Source organism: Octopus sinensis, linkage group LG21 (genome assembly GCF_006345805.1).
Source record: "Octopus sinensis linkage group LG21, ASM634580v1, whole genome shotgun sequence".
In the NCBI taxonomy this organism is placed as follows: Eukaryota; Metazoa; Mollusca; class Cephalopoda; order Octopoda; family Octopodidae; genus Octopus; species Octopus sinensis.
In genome coordinates, this window is record NC_043017.1 from 14,389,285 (window position 1) to 14,414,274 (window position 24,990).

The 24,990-nt window shown below is 35.9% G+C and overlaps 1 protein-coding gene across 2 annotated transcripts in view; it reads right to left on the reverse strand.

Annotated features, from left to right (window-relative positions):
- The window catches only part of LOC115222732 (voltage-dependent calcium channel type A subunit alpha-1), a 998,519-nt gene that overhangs the window by 199,487 nt on the left and 774,042 nt on the right, over nucleotides 1-24,990 (reverse strand). For both annotated transcript variants that reach the window (XM_036511821.1, XM_036511820.1), the window contains 7 exons: nucleotides 24,246-24,351; nucleotides 19,762-19,901; nucleotides 19,005-19,102; nucleotides 16,675-16,839; nucleotides 15,560-15,765; nucleotides 14,576-14,679; nucleotides 9,808-9,923 (listed from right to left, as the gene is read on the reverse strand). In XM_036511821.1, coding sequence (XP_036367714.1) covers nucleotides 9,808-9,923; nucleotides 14,576-14,679; nucleotides 15,560-15,765; nucleotides 16,675-16,839; nucleotides 19,005-19,102; nucleotides 19,762-19,901; nucleotides 24,246-24,351 — 935 coding nt within the window. The remainder of the gene's footprint in view (nucleotides 1-9,807; nucleotides 9,924-14,575; nucleotides 14,680-15,559; nucleotides 15,766-16,674; nucleotides 16,840-19,004; nucleotides 19,103-19,761; nucleotides 19,902-24,245; nucleotides 24,352-24,990) is intronic.

Here is a 24,990-nt window from a genome sequence, read left to right on the forward strand (position 1 = left end):
CTGGTTTGAAATTGCAAGGATTTAAGGAGTGTGGAATCATCTCTTAGCCACTACAGTTCCCAGGTCTAATCTGACCTAGAGCAGTAGAACCTGTTTGAGTCCCAGAGATGGGTTAATTAGCATATGTAATGACATTCCATCTGAGTTTGGAGATACAAAAATACCCTTGATTGGAGTCAGGGTGTACAACCACTGGGAGCAATGGAACCCAGCATCATCCTAGAGGAGGGGCCATTCTGATATAAAACTGCTGTTTCATGTGCAGCCAATCACTAGGCACAAACCATGGAAACTCAGAGAGTGTTACTCTTGTTACAGAAGCATTTATCACTATGATCCAATGACAGCAGATGTCTCTTGAAGGTGATCTTATTTGTCATTCCATCTCCTGAAAGTCTTACAGCAATGGAAAAGTGGCATTGTGTACAGACTTTGTTACCATGCTTCAAACCATGCAGTCTGCAATGGGACTGAATAGTCATCTGAGAGGTCATGGATGGAAAGTTAGAAATGTCATTGACTACAAGAAAGCACAAGGAGATGGCCATCATCTGCAAAGCTGGAGCAATCACCATGTATACGCACACAAACACAGAAAGTGAGATGAGGGGTTGAAGAACTCAAAATAGCAACAGAAGAATTCATAAGCATCATCTTCAAATAAATAAATACTCTTCCACTCCAATACATGTACACACGGTTACTGGGTGTGTTTTAGGGAGATTATAAACAACACATTCTCTGTATTTCAATCGTATTGTTTAGAAATGTATGGACACAGATCTCTCTACAACAAACAGTTTAGCTTTTGATCCTCACTGCATCGAGAAAGAAACTTCTTCCACGGAGTTTGTTGCTATTCTTGCACATCTATTCCACAAAATGTTGACTGTTTTCAAGTCATCTTGAAATGTTCACTGCCAAATAATCTTTTACACCTGCCATCAGGTGATACTTGAATCATAGCTGTTTTCAAGTGCTGTTTCAGCAGCTAAATGGAAAATGTGGCCAGACAGGAATCACCACTTGACCACAATCTCTTGCAATCACACACTCTAGATATCTTTATTGAAGTTAAGATGTTTAAGTAGACATTGGTTCATGTATAGGTATGTCCAAATGCATTATTATACAGTTTATCTTTGAATTGAAAAATGCTCAGACACATGGAAATATTTGCAAAGATCTCTGTATAGCAAACAGTATTACAGAGGATATCTTTACAATTGACATGTTGACACACACACACACACACATGTAGGTAGGTCTTCATCAATTTTCTATATTACCAACAGTTTTATACAATATATCTTTATATCTTTTATAAAATAGATTTCTATGCATAGAAAACATTGTTGTATACTATATCCGCTTTTACTCTTTTACACATTTCAGTCATTTGACTGTGGCCATGCAAAAGCACAGCCTTTAGACGAAGAAATCGACCCCAGGAATTATTCTTTGTAAGCTTAGAATTTATTCTATTGGTCTCTTTTGCTGAACTGCTAAGTTTCAGGGACATAAACACATCGACATCAGTTGTCAAGCAATGGCTGGGGGACAAACACAGGCACAAAGACACACACACACACATATACATATACACATACATACATTATGGCTGCCCCCTCGTTATCAAGTATGGCCATTGCACAAAGCTTAACTGTTACTGGTGCTGTGATCGAATGTGACTTTTTTGCCCAGCTAAAGATCTACAATGTCTTGTACAAAATTGGCAACTAAAACCTTTACCGGTAATAGCCGGCTGTAGTTGTAACAGGACTTCATGTACCTTTGCATGTCGTTTAAGTCCTCCTGCCGAATTACACTCTCTTCCACATGCCCGACAGATATGATTAGTATGGTGTGTTACACCACCACCAGTAGCCAGGTTGTCACTCATCTGTCTCGCTTTATGACTATGAAGATGACTCTTGAGTCCAGCTTTACTGAGACAGGGTCTTGCACAGACACTGCATGTCAACATCATAAGAAGACCCTTCCCATCTGGAAGTGTAACAGTGATGCCCTTCCTGACATCCCTCTTTACTTTCTCATGTGCAACTCGAGATTTCTCAAAAGTGGCTGTCTCCTCGTACACAATCCTTCACCACCTGCTACGATCAATCTCCAGAAAACTGTTGTCATACATCAGCCTGCCCCTGGTAAGCAGTATAGTGTACCAAATATCTATGTGTATGGTAAAAAACTTGATGTAGTTGATCAGTTTGTCTACCTGGGAAGCACTATTAATAGATATAGCAATTTGGATGATGAAATTCCATATAGAATTAGGAAAGCAAGTGTTGCTTTCGGAAGGCTAGAAAAGCGCCTCTGGAGTCGGCGAGACATATGCAGAAAGACAAAGATAAAGGTGTACAAGGCATGTGTGCTCCCTTCTCTTCTCTATGCTTGCGAGACGTGGGTCACATATCGATACCACCTTAAACAACTGGAACGTTTCCATCAGATGTGTCTCAGACGGATCTATGGCATTAAGTGGAAGGACCTCATCAGTGATCTTGAATTATTGGAAGGCTCTTGGTGTGAAAGTATAGAAGCTCTTGTGTTAAAGCAAAGGCTCAGATGGAGTGGTCATCTGGTCAGGATGAAGGATTCAAGGATGCCAAAACAACTCTTTTATGGAGAGTTAACTAAAGGAGAATGACCTCCACATAAACCAAAAAAGAGGTATAAGGACTTGCTGAAGGATTCCTTAAGAGATGCTTGCATCTCTCCTGACACATGGGAAGCTATACATATACATATAAATATACATACATACATATATATATATATATACATACATATATATGTATATACATACATATGTATATACATACATATGTATATACATACATATATATGTATATACATACATATATATGTATGTATGTATGTATGTATATATATGTATGTATATATATGTGTATGTATATATATGTATGTATATATGTATATATATATACATACGTACGTACGTACCTACCTACCTACCTACCTACCTACATACATACATACATACATACATATATATTACTGACACCATCAAACACAGTAACATCAGAACCTTCGCTGATGATTCCAAGCTCCAGAAGGTCATCAATAGCGTGGATGATCGAATAAGCCTTCAGTCAGACCTACTGGCTGTTGTCCAATGGGTGGAAAAGAACAACATGTTGCTAAACGAAGACAAATTCGAACTGATCCACTTTGGAAGGGAGGACGCTCTGAAACTCCCATACTCCCTTCCTTCTGGAGAAATTCTCATGGCGTCCAACAACATCAGAGACATGGGAGTAACAGTGGACAACAACATAAGCTGGGCTACACATATAAGCAGCAAAGTTGACATGGCCCACAGAATGTGTTCCTGGATTCTCAGAACCTTCCAGTCGAGAGATTCCCACACTATTATCCTTCTCTTCTCCACTTTTGCCCGACCCCACCTTGAATACTGCTGTCCACTGTGGTCTCCCTACACAAATCAAAATATTATGAGAATTGAAGCTCCCCAAAGGTCAATCACAAAAAAGATAGATGGCATGTCAGACCTTGACTACTGGGGTAGATTAGAGAAGCTGAAACTGTATTCACTCCAACGACACCGTGAACGTTACATTATCTGTATGATGTGGAAAATATTCCATCAGCACTGTCCGAATGATGTTGGCATCACCTTCAAAATACATCCAAGGCTTGGACCACGTGCCATCCGTCCACAGCAAAAATCTAAATCGCATCACATAACGACAATACGGCACAATTATTTTACCTCAATTGGACCCGCTCTCTTCAACATTACACCAGGACACATCAAAACAGAAACTGACCACACATAATTCAAGAAGTCTTTGGACAAATTCCTTCAAACAGTCCCGGACAAACCACCCACACCCGGATATGTCTCCGCAAACAATAACTCTCAGCTCGAATGGGCCTCGGTGCCCAAATCCTGAATTGAAAGACTTCGCCAGGTGGTGCTATGAAGTTAGACATGGCCTGGGCCAATACTGGCCAAAACCTTTCTAAGTTATTCTAAGTTATATATATATATAATATATATATATATATATATAAATAGATGAGTGTATTTTTACCTTGTTAACAATTAACACGGAAAAATAAATAAATAGTTACCAGGGCAGCAAAGTAAAAATACTTGTTTAAACCTGCGTTAACTTCATTTTTTATTCATATATATGTATATATATATATATATATATACATACAAACCCTGAAATGGTGAAAGGCAAAACTGACCTTGGCGGAATTTGAATTCAGAACATCAAGACAGACAAAATGCCACTAAGCTTTTTGCCCAGTGTGCTAATGGTTCTGCCAGCCTATTGCCTAAATAATGATGATGAAGATGATGAACAGAAAGTATTTTTGAAAACTGATGCAGAAATCAAAAAGAATCTTGAAAGTAAATAAAACACTTGTCAAGAAAATATGAAGCATTTGTTAAGAGTGAAAGTGGAAAAAAGCCAGCGTAGAAAGGTGAAAGTTGCACAAGAGAAAGTAAAATTCCTATTCGAAGGAATTTGGTGAGGTTCTACATTGGCAACAAGAAAATGTGGGAGTTAATAAGAATAACTGGAAATGGTATGAAGAAAGGGGAAAATTGACATTTTGGACTAATCAATGACTGTCTCTACCAGAGAAAAGTGAAAATGAATAATGTTACTGTGAAGTACGTGAGGAGAGGTGTATATAAGCAATGAATCATGGTGTGGCTGTTATAGAAACAACCAATCACAGTGTTTTGAGATGTAAACTAAAAACCATTCCCTGTGTAGATGTAAATAACTGACCAATCTCAAGATTTATAACAATGTGGACTTCACTAAAAAGCATCTCCCAGAAACCCCAATGCCAGAGGGTGGCATTAAACCAGGCAGTGGATTGTGTCTATGAATCAAGAATAGGAATGGTTCCGTTGTCAGTCAATTGGTTAATCTGAAACTGTGTTAGAGGACAACTGTCCAAGATGCCAAGCAGGACAATAGATTAAACCTAAAACCACATTGCCGCACCTACACATCATCATCATCATCATCATTTAACGTCCGTTTTCCATGCTAGCATGGGTTGGAAGGTTTGAGGCTGCACCAGGCTCCAGTCTGATCTGGTAGTGTTTCTACAGCTGGATGCCCTTCCTAACGTCAACCACTCCGTGAGTGTAGAGGGTGCTTTTTACATGCCACCAGCACAGGGGCCAGAGGAGGCTGGCAAATGGCTGCGATCGGTTGGTGCTTTTACATGTCACCGGCACAGATGCCAGTCAGGCGGTGCAAGCATCTGCCACGTTTGGATGGTGCTTTTAATGTGTCACCGGCACAGGTATCTTAACTACAATTTCCATTTGATTTTCATTTTGATGTTGGTGTTAACGTACTTGACTCAATAGGTCTCCTCAAGAACAGCAGGTCACTCTCAAACATCTAAAACATATTCAATAATTATTTCTACTACAGGCACAAAGCCTGAGACTTTAGGGGAAAGGGGTCCTGTCAATTACCTTGACCCCAGTACTTGACTGGTACTTATTTTATCAACCCCAAAAGGATGAAAGGCAAAGTCAACCTTAGCAGAATTTGAACTTGAAACACAAAGATTAATGAAATGCTGCCAAGCATTTTGTCTGGTGAATAATAATAATAATAATAATAATAATAATAATAATAATAATAATAATGATTTCTTTATTAACCACAAGGGTTTACATTAAGAAAAACATTATGGACAGTAGAGGACAAAACAAAGAATGTGTGTGTGTGTGTTGTTGTGAGGGTTTTGTGTGTAAGCAAGACCAACAAAATTTTTTTAAATCAACAGTGTGTGATCCTCAATAGGAAGGAGACTTCAAGGGCTGCTCATGGAAAAATCCCATGAAAATACCATGGGTACTCTGACTTTTGAGGCAGGTGCCTTTTTTCTTTCCCTTTCTACCAACTACAGGCATATGCTCAGGGCAGGGCCATTCACCCACACCATTCTCGCCACTTTCATCCACCTTTCAGCAAATTGGTTAGAAGACAACACTTCCCTTTCTAACCATATTTTCATTTTCAAGTGAAACTTGAAGTTGATCAGGGATTGACCAAAGGGAAAAGTGTTTGTCTTCAGTCCCTTCAAAATAATAATAACCTAACCCCTTGTGGTCTCTATTATGTAATTATACGTTGGTTACAACCTTCACAATAACAATCTATATAAATGAGCAAAATACTTAATTGACAATAATTAAATTAATCCAATTAAAATGACCTGAATAATTTTCCAGTGCTATAATCCTCATCTTAACTGATGGTATTTTTATACTCTGACCTAAATAATGGCAAATCCAGCTACTTTTATATCTTTCTAATCAACTGCAGGTAGCCTTCACTAATATATAAAAAAAAACAAAAGAAAAACAAGTTTGATTACACACAAACACACACACATATATATATATATATACATATACATATATTTGTATAGCTTACACTATATGTATTGTTGAGTATTATCCACCTAATATCCTCATCAACTGTTTTGAGCAAGCATGTAATCAGCCTCAAGAAGTCAGGCTACATCAGACATCCCAAACATACATATTGGAGACCACAGATTACAGGAGGTGGAGAAGTTTACCTATCTTGGCTCTACCGTCACCTACAACCTATCCCTTGATGCTGAGTTCAATGTATGCATTGGCAAGGCAGCTACTGTGATGGCCCAACTCTCCAAACAGGCATGGGACAACAATAAGCTGACCAAGACCACAAAAATGAAGATCTACCAGGCATGTGTACTTAGCACTCTACTGTATGGAAGTGAGACTTGGACACCATACACACGCCAAGAGTGTCGCCTAAACATCTTCCACCAGCGCTGCCTCCGGAAAATCCTTCGCATCAAATGGCAGAATCATGTCCCCAACAAAGATGTCCTCAAGCAAGCAGGAATACCAAGCATGTTTGCACTCCTCACACAAAGACGTATGAGATGGCTTGGGCATGTTAGCCGTATGAAAGATGGCAGAATCCCCAAGGACATACTCTACGGAGAGCTTGCTAGGGGCACTAGGTCTGTGGGAAGACCATTCTTACGTTACAAGGATGTTTGCAAAAGGGACATGAAGGCCTGCAACATCAATATTAGCAACTGGGAAGCAGCTGCCAGCAACCGTGGAGATTGGCAATGTATCGTAAAAGAGGGAACACAAAGGAGTGACATAGAGAGAGAGGAGAAATGGAAAGACAAGAAAAGATGTCAACAAGAAAGTATGACATTACAACCAGCCAGGCAAAGTCTTCGCTACATTTGCGGCACCTGCCAGAGGGAGTGTTTGTCCAGGATAGGACTATACAGCCACAGCAGGAAATGTATTAGGACATGAAATGTAAAAGCCGGACTAGACTATTTTATGCGCAACTCCATTGTCTCCCGAGACAAAAAGGATGCCAACAACCAACCAACCAACCATCCACCTAATTCTGTTGTGCACATTTTTACTCATCCTCAAATTTGGTTTATTATGAAAATTTTCCAATATCTGTTAGACAACTCAGAGATCCCTAAACTTAGTTTGATTTGCAGTTCACTCTAAAGCATATAAAAATATATTGGAGCAGTTTCTACATAAAAATAAATTTTAAAAAGATATCAGTGAAAATGGATATTAAATGAGGATAAAGTTTTATATATTTTAGCTGATAATTATAATTCAAATCTAAAGAAAATTACTTTCTGTAAATTATATTATATTTTTATTCATTAAATGAAACATAATTACAATAATTTGTAATTAAAATTTCAGTTTATATTTTCACATTATTAAAAACTATTTTTAATATTTTCACAGCTCCCCAATCTCGAACTTGGGAACCACGAGTGTATTATGATACCCCATTTGGAATCCATTGAGATTAAAAAGTAGAAAACGGATTTACTTTCTGCTGTGTAGGTGTCACAGACAGAAATATCGATCGTATTGTGACTCCTGACAGAAATGTTCTGTATTGTCTATCTTGCACCTCTCACAAACAACAATTACACTCTCAAAACTTCTTCTTTTTGTCTGAATGACTGAGTTTAATTAACAATATTTAATGTATGAAGCATTGTAAAGCTAACTGAAAATAAATATATGGTGAGACAAACAGAGAGAGATAAATTAGTGTTAACAGATTCAATAAACAATACAGCTGCTATTACAAAACAGTAAGGATATAGTAAGGGTAGTAAGGATGACTACAGGTTATTACAATAAGGAATAAGGATGAATATATTTATATGTCATTACATAATGATCAATATCGAGATATAGTTATTACATAATGATCTAATGCTATATATAAATGTGGGTCTAGCTGTAATAACAGCTTAAACATATGTAAAGTATCAGATCCTTACCGTTTTACTGTGAGTAATATCTAATCTTAGATCCTTCTGTATTACTGCTATAACAGATAGACACATATTTGTATATACCCTTAGGTCATTACTACCTTACTGTAATAAGAGCTACACCTACATATCCTCCCTTTGATCCTCCCTTTATCTTACTATAATAGAAGCTGGATCTATATCTTGTCTTAGATTATTTCTGTTATGGCAGCTATGGCTGATCCTCACCATCTTCCTAATAATCCTTTCTGATATAGGCACAGGGCCTGAAATTTTGGAGGATGGAGGTAAGTCAATTATACTGACCTCAGTACTTAATTGGTATGTATTTCATTGACCCCAAAAGGATGAAAGGCAAAGGTGACCTTAGCAGAGTTTGAACTCAGCATATAAAGACAGACGAAATGCCACTAATATATATATCCATAGATCCTTATTGTAATAGCAGCTAGATCAACAACCAGACTTGGATCATTATGGTAATAACATATAATAATAACCTATATCCAGTCTTAGAACTTTATGTATTATCAGCAAGGCCTCTATCCTTCTTAATATCCTTACAATAATAACGTTTGTATCCAACAATAGATCCTTTCTGTATTAACAGTCAGGACAGTTGGATACAAAGATCAATTTTCCTTCATCCACAATGAAATACCAACTTCAATTTGCATTAAAAAATTTAAGTATTTATTTATTGAACATTTCATTTATTTCTTTAAGGGTTTTAGCATATTTATTGACTCCCAGTAGGTGCGATATCTAAAATTACACTTGGCTAAAAGGGAAAGGATTTGGTTGGACTTCAATATCAGAAGACATCTGTGGTGAAGTGTTGTGATTCTCACTCCATGATGATACACAGACACACACACCCATACACACAGTTCCTGAGGGCTGTGGGTATGCTGGATATGTATTTATACTGTATATACACACACTTATCCTTGTTCTTTTTCTGTCTAGCAAGTTATTTGGCAAGGTCAGAAACACTGGTAGCATGAAAAAGAAAACCCAGTACACATTGTGAAGAGGTTGGCATTAGGAAGGGCATCCACCTGTAGAAACCATGTTAATATTGACAATTGAAACTTGGCACAGCCCTGTGGTTCACTGGTTCCTGTTAAACTGTTCAACTAATGCCAACATGGAAAATGTTAAATGATGATGATATATTTTATATATATATACACACATACACAAATATAAATACACACATACATAGAAGCTTCCAGATGTTTCCCATTCCCTAAATTTCACTAAAGTAGCTATAGATGGTGTTTGAGGAACATACTGTGAATGGAACTGAACTTGAAGTCATGTAATTTCAAGGCAAATTTCTTAACGATAATTTGTTTCTCACTGTAGAGGTCAGTTAATGAAATTAAAGCCACCTGTACATACCTGCTTTACATATCCACTCTAAATAGCCATTTAATTCTCGCTCTATTTGTTGTTGCCGACGCAATTTTAAAAACGCTCTTCGGTTTTCCACTCTCTCTCTCTCTTTAGCAAATTCTCTGAAAAGACACAATTCACATAATTGCAATGTTTAATTAGTGTTAATTAATCATAAAAACAAGTTAATATAAAATGAGTATCAAGAAATCTTGCAAAAGACAAAAACACAGGGTAAAAGTTTCATTTCATTTCAGAATGTATTTAAAAATTGATCCAGTTGCCATGAACTGATTGAATCAGTGAAGCACTGAACAACGTGCCTTTAAGTATTTAGTTGCATCACCCTGTGTTCTGAGTTCAAATCCTGCCATGGCCGTCTTTGTATTTGATCTTTCCGGGGAGGATAAAATACAACACTATTCAGGTTCCTCATATGAATAGATTTAATCCATCATATGATTCAATACACAACGTGACCCTTAGCAGAGTCTACTCAGTAGCAAGTATTTGGAACAGGTGCCTGGTCTGATAATAATTTACCTGCAACTTCAGCTTCTCAACAGTTTCAAGAGTCCCTTTAACGGGTTGTGGGCACTTCCCTTTCTTCATAACACATTACCAAACTAACATACATTTGGGATGAATTTCATTTGCCATCTTATACAGTTTCTGATCTAGTACCACTGCAAAAAATTAGTGGATGACCAACAGATGTCCAGGACAGGAGTTTAAATCCAGTTATACCCCTACTCCTGACACATGATGGGTTACCAGCCGGTTTCAGTCAATGAAATTCTTCTTATTGGTCAATGCAAGTCTTTTGTACAAGATCTATGACTGAACTCAGAATCCTGTAGTTGCCCAGTTCTTAACTATCAACCATGCCTAAATGCTGTTCCATAAATTCATTCAGTCATTAAACACAACTGTCGATGCTAGCATGAGTTAGTCAAAAAAGTTATTTGGGATAGCAGTTTTTATGGCTGGATGCTCTTCTTGTTACCAACATATTTTTCAAGAAAGGACAATTTAGATTTTTCCATTTCACTCAAAATTTTTGAGATTTTAAAATTGAGTGGAAATTTTCAAATTTGGTGTATTGGTGTAATTTTTCACACTGAATCTGATTTTGTCATTCAATTGTTTAAGAAAATTTTTTAGAAAAATGTTACAGTGGTTTAAAAACTTGATTATTTTTACCCAATCAGAAAACAGGATTCAGAAGCTGGCAATTTGTGCCTGGTTACAACATTATGATCACAAAACATATAAAGACAGAAGTCTGAATAAGTTTTAATGAATAGAGTCATGTGAAAATATACATGTAAACAATATAAAAAGGGAAAATCCTCCATGAATTTTTTTTTTATTTTGATAAAATTACAATACATTTTTGTAGTGAAATGTAAGACTGCAATACACTCTAGGAGTTTACCAAATAAATTCAAATTCTTATAATCTCCTGTGTCACACAACTTATGAGTTGACCATAGAAAGGTGGGTGCCACGGTGGTGTTTATTTCCTCATTTTACTGAGGCCCATGTGCTTTCCACTATCCTTTGAGTTAATAAACTCCACACTGTGGTTCACCGTTCTATGTCAAAAATTAAAACCAACTCTTTCAGGAATGTGAGAATAGGCCCTCAACAAGTCCCTGAAAATTGTGGTTCCTGAAATACCTGACTGACATATGCATTCCTCAAATGTGTCATGATTCTGGCATGGCACCACAAAAAGAAAAACATATCTGGTCTGGCGACTCCCTCCTCTAGAAACCCACTGCCCGAGTGGCACCCTTCCTCAGTTGTTTTTATGTCTTGAGAAGACTGTTCTGTCTATCTCAACAATCTTCCCATGCCCACCTATCTGAACTAGTTTTGATGAGGTTAGGTCCACCAACCAAACACTGTAAGCAGAGAGAAGAGTTTGAATAAAGACATCAATAACAACAGTGTCAGTCATTAGTCATAATTCTTCAAATTAATTCAGTTCAACTTGAGATTAAGGATTAAAATGGATACAAGAAAGATACATTTCGTCAGATGGATTAAATAATGAGGCTCTAATTAGTGAACATGTAATGATGCCATATAATTTGTTTCTATCAACAGTTCAAATACTAATGAAGACCAATATTGGTTTCAAATTTTGGCACAAGGCCAGCAATTTTGGAGGAGGAGGAGGGTGAGTCAATTACATCAATTCCAGGAGTCAACTGATATTTATTTTATCGACCCCGAAAGGATGAATGGCAAAGTCAACCCCAGTGAAATTTTAACAGTGAAATGCTGCTAAATTTTAACAGTGAAATGCTGCTAAACATTTTGTATGGCATGCTACCAATTCAGCCACCTCACCATCCGAATGAAGAGAAAGACTGAAAACATACAATAATTAGGGTTAGGGTTAGGGTTGGGGTACATAAGTGGGGGAGGGGAGAAAAGGGAAAGAATTGATCAGAATGATTTAGGGTGCCAAAATCAACTTTGTCTTTCATGCTTTGGGGATCAATAAAATAAAGTACCAGTAACATACCAGGGACAATAAAAATAATGAAGTAGCAGTCATATACTGGAGTGAATTTAACAAACCACCTTTTCATTTAATTATGAGTTTTTCCAAGGAAGAAGAGCAGATACTGATTTTTTAAGGCTTCCTAGACTTATAAATGAAGTGGGGAACTATCGTTAGAGTGGAGACCTGATTTGAGTGATTGCCACAACTTAGGGTTCTGCTAATATCACAGTTGGCCCAAGGGCCAGGTGATGGTGTTCAACTGAACAACAGATTAACTTCACCACCCAAACATGGAAACTGCTGTTTCATGGTCTCCTTTAAACAAAATACCATAACTGAGACTTCCAAATAAATCTTCTTACAGTAGGGTGTGTTTAAATAATGGATGAGGGTGAAAACGCCAACATCCATAGGTATTCCTTTGAATAGTATGACACCTTGGGTATGATTAATGAAGGAGGGATGAAACCCTGACTGCATATTTAATAAGAAATATGTTTGAGTAGTTCCACTGTCTTCAACATCAGCAATAATTCCATTGGAATTCTTCAAAGCTAATCAGGTGTTAACTCTTTGAAAGACATAATCACAGTACAGTGTTACAGGATAATAATAATTGAGTAGCTATGACGTAACCCCAGATATTATCAACTTTGAAAAAGATAATGATGGTACAGTGTCACACAATTATATTGACAGGTGATGTGATACCTCAATCATTGCATCCACATCCAGAAGACAACAACTTTAGATATAATAAATTAATTTACTTCCATGAAATTAAATATGTTAGTTGACATCAACAATTCCCCTAACAATTAATAATGAATTCCTTCACCACAAGGTGGCATGTGAGATGCTTTAAAATATTTTAGTCTGAGTTGAATATGTTTAGTATTTAATTAATAAAGTAGACTGACTAAGATGAAATATTTTAATTATCCAATAAATCTATTGATTACAAACTAATAAACACAAGATTAGTTTTATTTCTGAATATATGTCAAGTTTGTCTTTTGTTGTTATTTTGCTTTCAGTCAGATGGAAGGCTCCTGACCTGTTACAGAACCTCCAAGACTGGCGGAGGTGGGAGTGGAAAAGAACCTGACCTAAATGCTTGCAACAGATTGGACTCTCCCAAATGTAGCCAAGGCATAAGGTACTGCTTGACCAGATAACAAATTAAGTTTGCTACCCCAGTAACCCACAGTGGGATTTGAACACAAGATGCAAAGCACCACAACAAATACCACTAGGCATTCAATCTGACATTGTTTCACTTCCACCAATCCAACCAATCATTCACTGCTTTGGATTCAGACTTTTTTATTGACTCTGAAAAGATGGAAGAAGTTGAGCTTGGCAGGATTTGAACTCAGAGCACAGAGAGATGTCAAAAACACCACAAAGCATATTGTCTGGTGCTCCAACGACTCTGACAAATCATCACCTTGACTTATTGCCACCATAATTCACGAGGGAAATATTCTAATTAATAAATTAAGTGGAAAGGAGGGGAAAACATTGACTCAATGACTAATATTTATTTAATCTAATTTTGGTAAGGGAAATAAATGCAGACATGTTTTAGTCATATTAGAACTCCTCAGCAAAGCATGATATCTAAATGGAAAGTTGCTGCTTCCAAACAACAACATACTTCTACAATATTTTTCCTATTTCCATACAAAGTAGACAACAACATAATAGACACGTTGCATACTCAATATTGGCCAACTGCCTTTCACGATTGATTTCTATCTATGACAAGGTCGATATATATTTTCTAATTAAAGTGTGTACATCTGGTAGACCCTTTGTTAGTGTGTAAACTTGCCCCAACGTGATTAATTACAAGACTGTAGACTCTTAACTGGTAACAGTTTATATTCAAAAAGATTAATTCTGACTGGACAGAATTTCTGGAGAGTCAACTACGTAGTGGAACATTGTATTGAACCAACACACATACAGATACAATAAGCAATAAAGTCCTCCTTAATTTGCACTGTTTCCCCTATTGTTACTGAAACACACATATATTGTGTGAGATATTAACTAAAGAAGGTTTTGTGTCAGGGGATATCTCTCCTCTTATACAGCATGCAAAATCTGAAGAGTACATATTAGGTGCTTAAATATATCATTGCTTGATTTTACTTCATTATTACAAATTATGCAAATTGAGAGAGAGAGAGAGAGAAGAGAGAGAGAGAGAGAGAGAGAGACAGAGGGGCAAAACAATCTACTCACCCACTAAGGACGCCAAGAACTAAGTTGAGCATAAAAAATGAGCCCAATATAATAAGAGGTATGAAATATATCCAGTTGTAAGAGTCTCCAAAAGCATCATTTGTCTGAAATAAGAAAAACAAAACAACGAATTATTAAACATGACCCAATCAGAGCTGACTTAGTTTCATAGTGTCAGCAACAGAGAATTTAGGGATTTATTTCTGGGTGAAGTCATGAGAAAAAGAGTAGGACCAATGACCCTTTTTTGGATGTCTTCAGAGACAGAGGGGAAAGAAGAAGAAAATTGGCCCCATACTTCTTCAGAATGGAAACTTGGTACAAATTCTTGCAACAGACTGGAGTCTACTAAATGCAGTCAAGGTCAAATGGTGGCTGAAGTATTATACCAGTGAAATGATTAAATTTTCCTAACCCTGAACAAAATCAGAAATGGTCCCTCTGACAGGCTTCTACATAAATTCTTTTCCACCAAATTTCACTCATATGGTTTTGGTCAACTTGAGACTATGGTAAAAGACAATAGGCTAAGTGGCACACAATGAGATTGAACCCAAAACCACAAAGTTGCAATGCAAACTTCTTAACCACATAATCATGTTGTGCATTAACTTAGTTGTGTGATTAGAAAAACTGATGTTCATTTTATGGTTTGGTCAGAGGAGGAGAACATTCTTACAACAGAAATTTGGTCCAAATTGCATCAACAGAAAGTAGTCCGCTAAAGGCAGCCACAGACTTTGGTAAATCTGAAGTTGTGGCAGAAGGTACTTGCCCAAGCAGCCATGCACTGGGATCAAATCCATAACCTCTTGTGTAAAGTGAGCTTATTAACCAAACAACTGCACCTATCTAACCAGACAGCCACAACTGTTTAAGCCACACAACCAAGTATGAAGAGTTTCCATTATGACTCAAGCAATTTAGTAAAAAAAACAATTCAAAACTGTAAAAAGAGAATAAATATTAAACTGGATTCCTTACATAATATAATACTTGGGTCCATCCTTCCATAGTTACACACTGGAACACCGTCAACATCGCGAAACCCATGTTGTCGAAACTAGTAATTCCATAATTTGGGCCATCCCAATTGAATCGACATTTAGCAATATTTGCTCGACAGTGATAGCCATTACCCTCATCTGCGCAAGGCCGGATAGTTTCTTCATCACCATATTCTATATTATCTGCAAAAGTCAAATCAAATACATTTGCATATATCCTTTAGAGTTTTGGAAATTCATTTTTCATCTTGATTACTTATTATTACTTATTAATCAAAATGATTTATAGTTATTTTCCTATCCTACAATACTTTGGAAGATTCTGAAAATTTTACCATTTTCAAATGGCTAATTGGAAACTGCGTTATAACAACAAAATCTGAAAGCTGTTCACAAAGCTGATTGGCACGGTGGTGTAACAGACTGAATTCTTTATGTTTACTTCATTATTGTTGAACTATTGGGGATTAGTTTTGGCTTTCATGCTCCAGAAATTGATAAATAAGTTCCAAGTACTAAAGGAAGTAGTAAAACCAGAATTCAAGAGAAATTGAAGCTCTGTGTTGGTAAACAATGGTAATAAAATCTAGAAGGTATTTAGAAACTGTATGGTAGGAAACAACATAATATTTTTGGATTAAGGTACTTCAATGGAAGCTGGTAAAATATCGAATATTTCAAGATTAGATCCTTCAATGAACAAAAGTAAAAAAGTTGGCTAAAGGCCTTTAGTCCAAAACATCAGCTATAGTTCCATCTGGCACAAATTCTTTTAGTTTCATTGGATTAAGTCAAAATTAATTCTGTACTTTCTGCATCTTCAATATCTTCTCTACAATTCTATGATTTTGTGTCAAAGAACTAGAATTTTCACAAAACACCAATTTTTAATATTTTCTACAGTAACATTTCTTTACTTTAACCTTAAAACACTCTCCTAACGATAAATAGATTTCTCTGATTGGAATATTCACATTTTACTCAAGACTTCAAAATCATACAGTTTTCAACTTAAACTGATTAACATATAATATGGGCCATCTTGGTTGTGATGTTGAAATGTTATGTAATAAATAAGTTGATGCCACTTACCTTCACTATCGTCATCTGGTTTTATAAAACAGGCTTTGTGGAAAGCACCAGTATAAAATTCTAAACCAATGATGGCAAATATTATTATAGCAAAGAGTACCAACAGGCAAACTTGCAACAATGGTGCCATTGCCCGTATAATTGATTTTAATACTACTTGTAAACCTGAAAAGAGAAGGAAGACGGATATTATTTCGTGCATTTTTACCAGAAATAGCTTCCTAAAATCACTTCAGTCTAAAGTTATCACCATCTTTAAGATCATTCTAATTGAAGCAGGGAGGGCAAAGTGGGCAAAGTGTTTGCCTTTCAATGATCAGGTGCTGAGGTTTAGTCTCATTGAAAGGCATTTTTTGTCACAGTGTTGTGTTAACCCAGGACTCATAAGTTAAACTAAGAAGATGGAAACTGTGTAGAAGCCCATCAAATGGTTTATATCTGTAAATCAAATGTTCCACTTCATCAAACGTGTCATGCTGATTTGAAAGAGAACTGCAGGAAGGGTACATGTGTCTGTGGAATACTCAACCACATATAAGTTAATTCAATGAAGAGGTTGTTAATTGAACAATTGAATGCTTATTTTTGAAACTGAAGGAAGATCCATCAAGTGAGGCCATGTTGTTTATTAATAGTTGAGGTAAAAGAGGAAGGACATCCTCTCTGATTCTTTCCAAGGCCTCGGTGACTCACGGCAGAAAGAGAGAAAATTATCTTCAAAGATGTAAAAACTTGTAAGAAAGAAGACTTTATTAAAAGAAACTAACGACCAAGTGCTAATGTTAAACTAAGTCTAAGCCTATCCCTAAAAGCAGAGACATTATTTTCAAACAGGCTCCCATGCAGTTTCCATTTACTATATTTTACTCATTATTATTACTACATACATGATATATTAGTATATACATACTATATTACCATACATTTGATATATTATTAAATACACACAGTGTTACTATATACTTAGTTAACAAGAGGTTATGGTAGAAGATATTCGCTCAAAGTTTCACAGAGGGCAAACCTGGTGGCCCGAGGCTGCAAAACAAATCACCCACAGCTGTCTTTTACCTATTCATTTACTTATTCCATGTTAATTGTGATATTTCATTGTCTTTATATAATTTCTCATTTCTATCAATCTAAATTCCAAAATTATATTCAACAGCAATCAATTCTGTTGGTTTTTCTGTTTTGCATAAGATATCAGTTTTGATATACATCAGAAATGGTGTGCGTGTGTTTGTGTGTGTGTGTGTGTAATGGAAGTGAAGGTCTGTGACTTATTGGTTAGGGTATTCAGCTCACAATCATACAGTCGTGAATTCAATTCCAAGCAGTCCTTGTTTTTTGCAGTCAGCTGGCAAAAATGAGTTGTACCTGTATTTCAAAGGGCCAGCGTTGTTCCATTCTGTGACCCTCTGAATCTCCTTGAGAGCTACATAAAGGATACCTGTGTCTGTAGAGGGCTCAGCCACTTGCATGTTAATCTTAAGAGCAGGTTGTTCAGTTGATCGCATCAACTGGAACCCTTGTTGTCGCCAGCTGTTTCTTTTGTTTTTATATGGTGGTTTCTGGTAGATTGAAATGGGTGCCAGACCAAGACATTCATTGTCTTACTTCATCATCAATACTGTTCTGCTGTTATAAATATTTTTATCCCTCAAGTAACACCCATACATTTCGTGGTGTCCCTGTACCTTTGCCCATCAGTTAGCTAACCTCTGAACATTGTAAGGCATCAGATATTGAAGAAATATCAACAATAACCCTAAGTTACAAAAATGGAAGGACTCAAGACCACTGATGAGAGTTATGACAATTTCAAACAGAGACACCATGGTGTGTAGCGGTTTTGCCAGGAACACCTCACTAGACGACTCAAGAGGATAATCCTCATAGCTGCAATTAAGATAATTCTGTATTATAGATGTGATCCTCTGGTCATCAAATATCTAGGTGACCTTCAGTGTTGGCTAAGAACATAAAATGAGAGACAGGTGACATTCCATAATTGAGGAAATAAGACAGCAGGAATACAGACAGCTCCAGACGGCCAAGTAGAGTCTGAGATACCCAGTGATAACCACCAGCTAAGTCATCATCTGGAGACTTATCCATAGGAGGATGAATGAGGAGCGTTCTTCCAAAATTAAAAAATTAAAACTGTGGTAGTGGACTCAGGTGCTGTAACTGATGATAGCTTAGATCATTGATGATAGAAGGGGATGAACAGGGCACTGGTCATTGTGCCCAACACAATCACATGATGGTGATGAAGATGATGATGATGATATAAAACACAGACATAAATGAATGAAATCTTTACTTACTTGGAATTCCAGAAACTAATTTTAATGGCCGCAGTACTCTGACTGCCCGTAATGTCCGCAAATCAAACGAATTACTCGTAGGAAATATTGAAATAAATCTGCAAAATAATTTGAAATGAAATAAGAACTGTTCCATAATTTACTCTATTATGGGAATTGAAGATTAATCTACAAGAAATTCAAAGAAACATTACAAAAGTTCTGCCCAAGTAACTTTAATCCATGAAGAAATGGTTTTAATTTAAAGGAAACAAAGAATTCTGAATATTTCAATATTTATTTCTTTTAATATTTCTATTGCAATCTTTAAACAAGAGCATTATTGGTTACAACTCGTTAATTACTGGTTTGCTGCATCTAAAATGCAACAATGATAATGAAGTGTGAGTCAATGCAGAACAAACATCTCAAAGGACATCATTCATTTGTTTTCTTGTCAATGTATATATATCATGCCAACAGACACCAATGAAACACACACACAAATTCGCAGGTATCTGCATGGTTTCTGTCAGCCAAATTCTTCCCACATGATATTTTCCACCTATGTTGATGATAGACAACATTTACCCAAAGTGCTGTGTAATGGAACCAAACTCACAACCACATTACTGCAACGCAAGTGTCCTAACCCCCCGATCCTGTCAACTTTGGTGTGAGTTTAACAAAACCAAACAACAAGCACAAGTGTCACCTCATTGTGTTTCTTGAACACAATGAGGCAAAAGGGAAATTTGTAGAATTTGGTGCTACTTACCCTGTGACAACTACTACAAAATCCATGATGTTCCAGACGTTGCGTAAATACGACCCTTTATGTAAGACAAATCCTAAAGCAACAATTTTCAATAATGCTTCTACACAAAATATTCCAAGGAAATAGAACTCTGTGGCCTCCTGTCAAATTGACAAAAAAAAAAGACAACATGAAGCTAGAACTTAGCAAAATACAGCCATATCTCAATGTACAACATTTAAAGTTATGTATTTTTTGACTTTATGTTTTTTATTTTTGTTTAAAAAATTAATGGAGAACAATAAACCTCAAAGTCAGTGAATTCAGCTGATTTTATGCCAGTTTCAGTAAACAAATTTAAAACATAAAAATTACAAAGAAAAACACCTAAAAAAATACTGACGTGGAAAAAATTAAATAAAATACACGTTGAAATATATACAAATCATTTATTCAGACAGATATAAGCAAATAGATTATTTCCAAATTTGTTTTCTTTTGTGTGTGTGTGTGTGTGTGTGTGTGTGTGTGTTACATCATTATTTAAGTTGAATTGCATGTCTTGGAACCAATTACCAACACATGCTGAAGTTTGCCTTTCTCTGTAATTACTTGAAAAACTATTATTACTTGAAAAACTATTTTCACTTTTATAGTATATAGATTTATATATTCACACAGACACACACAGTTTTAATCATGCATGAAATACTTTGGTGCTGGAAGAAGGGACTAAGCCCTTAACATCTGAAGGCCCTAAGGGATCAGTGAGATTAATGAGGTTGATTTTTCTATTGTTTTAGCAATATTGTTAATATTGTTAATCCCTATAATCCCTCTCTGGATTAACACAAGTAGGTGCTGCCAACAACATCCACTGAATCCTCTGCTCATAAGTGGTTGAGTACTCAACAGACACACAGACCCATAATTCCCAGCAAGAATTAACAGGATATCCATGTGTAACAAGGTTGTACCTTTTGAATGACAGGTATAATCCATCTGACAGGTTTCAATAGTTTTCATCTACCCAATCTCACTCACAAGGTATGGGTCAACCAAGGCTATAATAAATAGCATTTGCCATCAACCCCGAAAGGATGAAAGGCAAAGTTAACCTCAGCAAAATTTGAACTCTGAACACAGTGGCAGACAAAATATTGCTAAGCATTTTTCCCAGTGTGCTAACAATTCTACCAGCTTGCCACCGTAATAATAATAATAATAATAATAATAATAATAATCCTTTCTACTATAGGCACAAGGCCTGACATTTGGGAGAGGGGGATATTTGATTACATCAACCCCAGTGTATGACTGGTACTTAATTTATCAATCCCGAGAAGATGACAGGCAAAGTCGACCTTGGCAAAATTTGAACTCAGAACGTACCAGCAGACAAAGTACCAGTAAGCATTTCGTCTGGCATGCAAATGATTCTACCAGCTCACCACCTTAATAATAATAATAATAATGATAATAATAATAATAATAATAATAATAATAATAATAATAATAATATTAGTGATAATTTCATTTTACACTTTGATAGTACAGCACAATTAGACACAATTTTGAGAAATTAAGTAGTGTTTTGCTATTTTTAATCACTGCCTTTCACTGATGAGGTCTGAATAATATGAAAATGTGTTCAGAGTTGTCGTCTCCCTCTGCATATTAGAGAAATATAAACAATATTAGACATTGATCAATATTATTCTTATATAGGTGGTGTTACAGAATTATATAGACATACATACATACATATATATATATATATATATATATTATATATATATATATATGTATGTATATATATAAAGTGACACACATACACTCTCTCTCTCCTAAGTTTTGACAAATTATCCTAGGATTTGGTTTTCTCTCTCTCTCTCTCCACACACACACACGAAGGGAGAGGGAGGTGGGGAGTCTTTGCAACATTTGAAATCAGAGCATTAGATTCATGAGAAATTTGTCTCCAATATACAATTTAACAAGCTGTGCACTTGTTCATGTAGTTATCTCACTGAAATAACCATCTTTATTTCAGTTGGGAAGGTTGCCAAAAGGATTAGGTTTTGAGAAACAAGATCCTGGTACCTAAATCAATATGCATTTTAGTGGTGGAAAGATTTAGCTACTGCCTCTGATGTATTAGTTAGTCAAATAGTTCAGTATTGATTTGTTATTAATTAGTAAAACAATAGGGCTTTGGGGAATTAAACAGACACAGGTGCACCTTGTTAAGTCAATAACACTTAAGAGTGCATTTTATTTCAAAGTTCCCACTAAATTAAAAAAGAAATAATCTTAGATTCGTTAAGATCTCATAATCATGAAACAATACAAAATAAAATAAATGAAGAAATAGAATTCGTTTTGCCTTAAAAAAAACTTTCTGAATGCTCTTGTTAGACACAGTCTCAGTTTTATGACTTACTTCCCCTGTCTCTTTCTCTCTCTCTATCTATATATATATGTGTGTGTATGTGTGTGTGCGTGTGTGTATACAGAGAGGGAGAGAGAAGAGAGAGAGAGGAAGAGAGAGAGAGGAAGAGAGAGAGAGGAAGAGAGAGAGAGAGGAAGAGAGAGAGAGGAAGAGAGAGAGAGGAAGAGAGAGATATGTCTTCATAATGTTCATTTGTTTTTACTTTCATCTGAGCAGGTTTGGGCTTCTATTAAAATCCTTTTAATGTCCACTTTTCCATGCTTGCATGGATCAGATGGGATTTATTGAGGCAGATTTTCTATGGCCAGATGCCCTTCTTGTCACCAACCCTTATTTGTTCTGAAGCTCTTTCCCTATGATCAGACATTTTGAATGAATTTTGGAAATGAATGACATTCACTCACTATGATTACTTGATATCAAGGCAAGAAGACACACACACACAAGTAATGTTGGAAAACATGATTTTGTTAAAGACAAAAATCATAAGACATGTAAACATTTCTTTTTACTGATACTCTGCCAACATCAAATACCAAATGCAATAAAAATCCCAGTGGAGGACTTTTAAAAGTGGGCAGCAAAACAATTGCCATCTCCTTCCTATTTTGCTGAATGACAGGCTGTTAGAAACAGATCCGGGAATTTGTTGATATTTCTGCACCAGATTTCAATCCCAAACCCTTGGATTTATGTGTGAACAAGGTAACAATTACATGTCCTAGATCAGTATCTAACACTGATATGGCCAGCACATTTAACTTAGTTTTTGTGAATTCTCATTTGCAAGAACCTGTCTGCCAAACTGAACGTGGATTGTGTTATGTACAGCAGGTCATGGACAGAATTTTCTTCACTGTTTAGAAAATGGTGTAAAATGGCTTTCATTAAAACAGGAAGTTGATCACAAAATAGTGATTATAATATAAAACAAACTTCCACATCATAAGATGCTAGTGTATAAATCTTATTCAAATCCTATAACTTCTGTCTTATTCTAAGTTTGCATTCCTTTCTCACTGAGATTTGAAGAGTAATATAAACCTGACAAAAAAGTCAGTTGTAAAGCAAATGCAGTTTGAACAATGAAAAAGAGGTATCCCCCCCCTAATTGGGCTCTATGTATATTGCTAATGCAGCAGTTACTGCTATATGCAGTAGCCAGGTATCTACCAGTGAAAAGGCCAAAAGAGGTCTAAATCATGTGATCTGGAAATAGTGGTGATTGTCTGCTGCTGGTGATAGCTATGATGTGCTTTTATGGATCTCTTGTAATGTTTGTGTGTTCGAATGCACCATTCACTTTTAAGTGGTGAATATTTTAACTTATACTCCCACACACACACGAGTTTTAATTTTCCATCCACTAAATCTATTCACAAGGCTTTGTTCTGCTCCTAGTTATAGCAGAAGACACAGTTCTGTCTCACTGTAAAGCTCCTTGCCTAAGAAGCTTTACAGTGAGACAGAACCCCAAAAGTGTGTGGTTGGGAAGCAAATGTCTTAAACCACACAGCCATGCCTGGTTGTTGTTCTTATGACTTTCATGAAGTCCTCTAACAACTGAGACATCAACATGGTGGATGGCCCTTCACTCACATGACTTACGTCAACCTAAGGCTATAGTAGCGAACTCCACAGCTACATGCTGATAAGTGTGTAGCAATGTAAATGAATGATTAATAATATGTGTCTAGGAAACACCAGATATTTCCAAATGAATAGGGAGCAAAAAGTATTTCTAAATTTATAAGAAAAAAATAGATATTTCTGAATGAAATAGGAAGAATGGATATTTCTAAATGCATTAGAAATTATATTTTGAAATGTATAGGAAGAATAGTTATTTATAAATGTATAAGGAGAATAGTTATTAATAAATGTAAGGGAAGCAATAGTTATTTGTAAATGTATAGGAAGCAATAGGCATTTCCAAATGTATAGTAAATATAGGCATTCATAAATGTATAATAAGCAATAGGCACTTCTAAAGCAAAAGGTTTTCATAAGGTTGAAGAATGAAATGTAAAATGAAGAAATGGGATTCACTTACCAGCTGGACTGCTAGAGGCGTTTTGTCATTATTGGGAAGATGTTCTTCCAGAGCCAACACGATACAATTCGCAATGATAGTCAATAAGACCATGTATTCAAATGGCGTGAAACAGTTGTTAAGGAAATAATGGTTTATACACATGGAACATTGAATGACAACAGGAAGATGACTGTTGTTATTGGAAATATATAAAATAATAATGAATTAAAATAGAATATAAATAATATATAATAAAGATAGGGATATAAATATATTAATAAAAAAAAATAATTAAAATATATTTATCAGCTGTTTTAGTGAAGGTGTGTGTAAATCAAAGAATTAATGACATAAACCATGAATGAGAGAAAACAGACCAAGCTGAAGACATGGACCAAAATTAGAGAAACATATTTCTGTGAGAAAATATTGAAGTTAAATGCCAGGTGACAAAGCCATACCGAAGAAAGCATTATTAAAAATTTGACAGGGTTATATAATGTTTAATCTTAAAAACAAATGTGATTGAAAGTTATACAAATGTTTGGCATATATGACCATACATTATGGTGAACCAGGAAATAATCAATAGAAAAAAAATTGAGGAAAATATGAATAATGATTTATGATTAAGTGAGGGAGGAAATTTTATTGAAGATTGCTATAAACCTGTCTCATACATGGCAAAATATTTTCACAGAATTCAGAGTATCTCACACCATCTTTCTCAATAAGTCAAATTCCTAATAGGAATGGGGGAGTG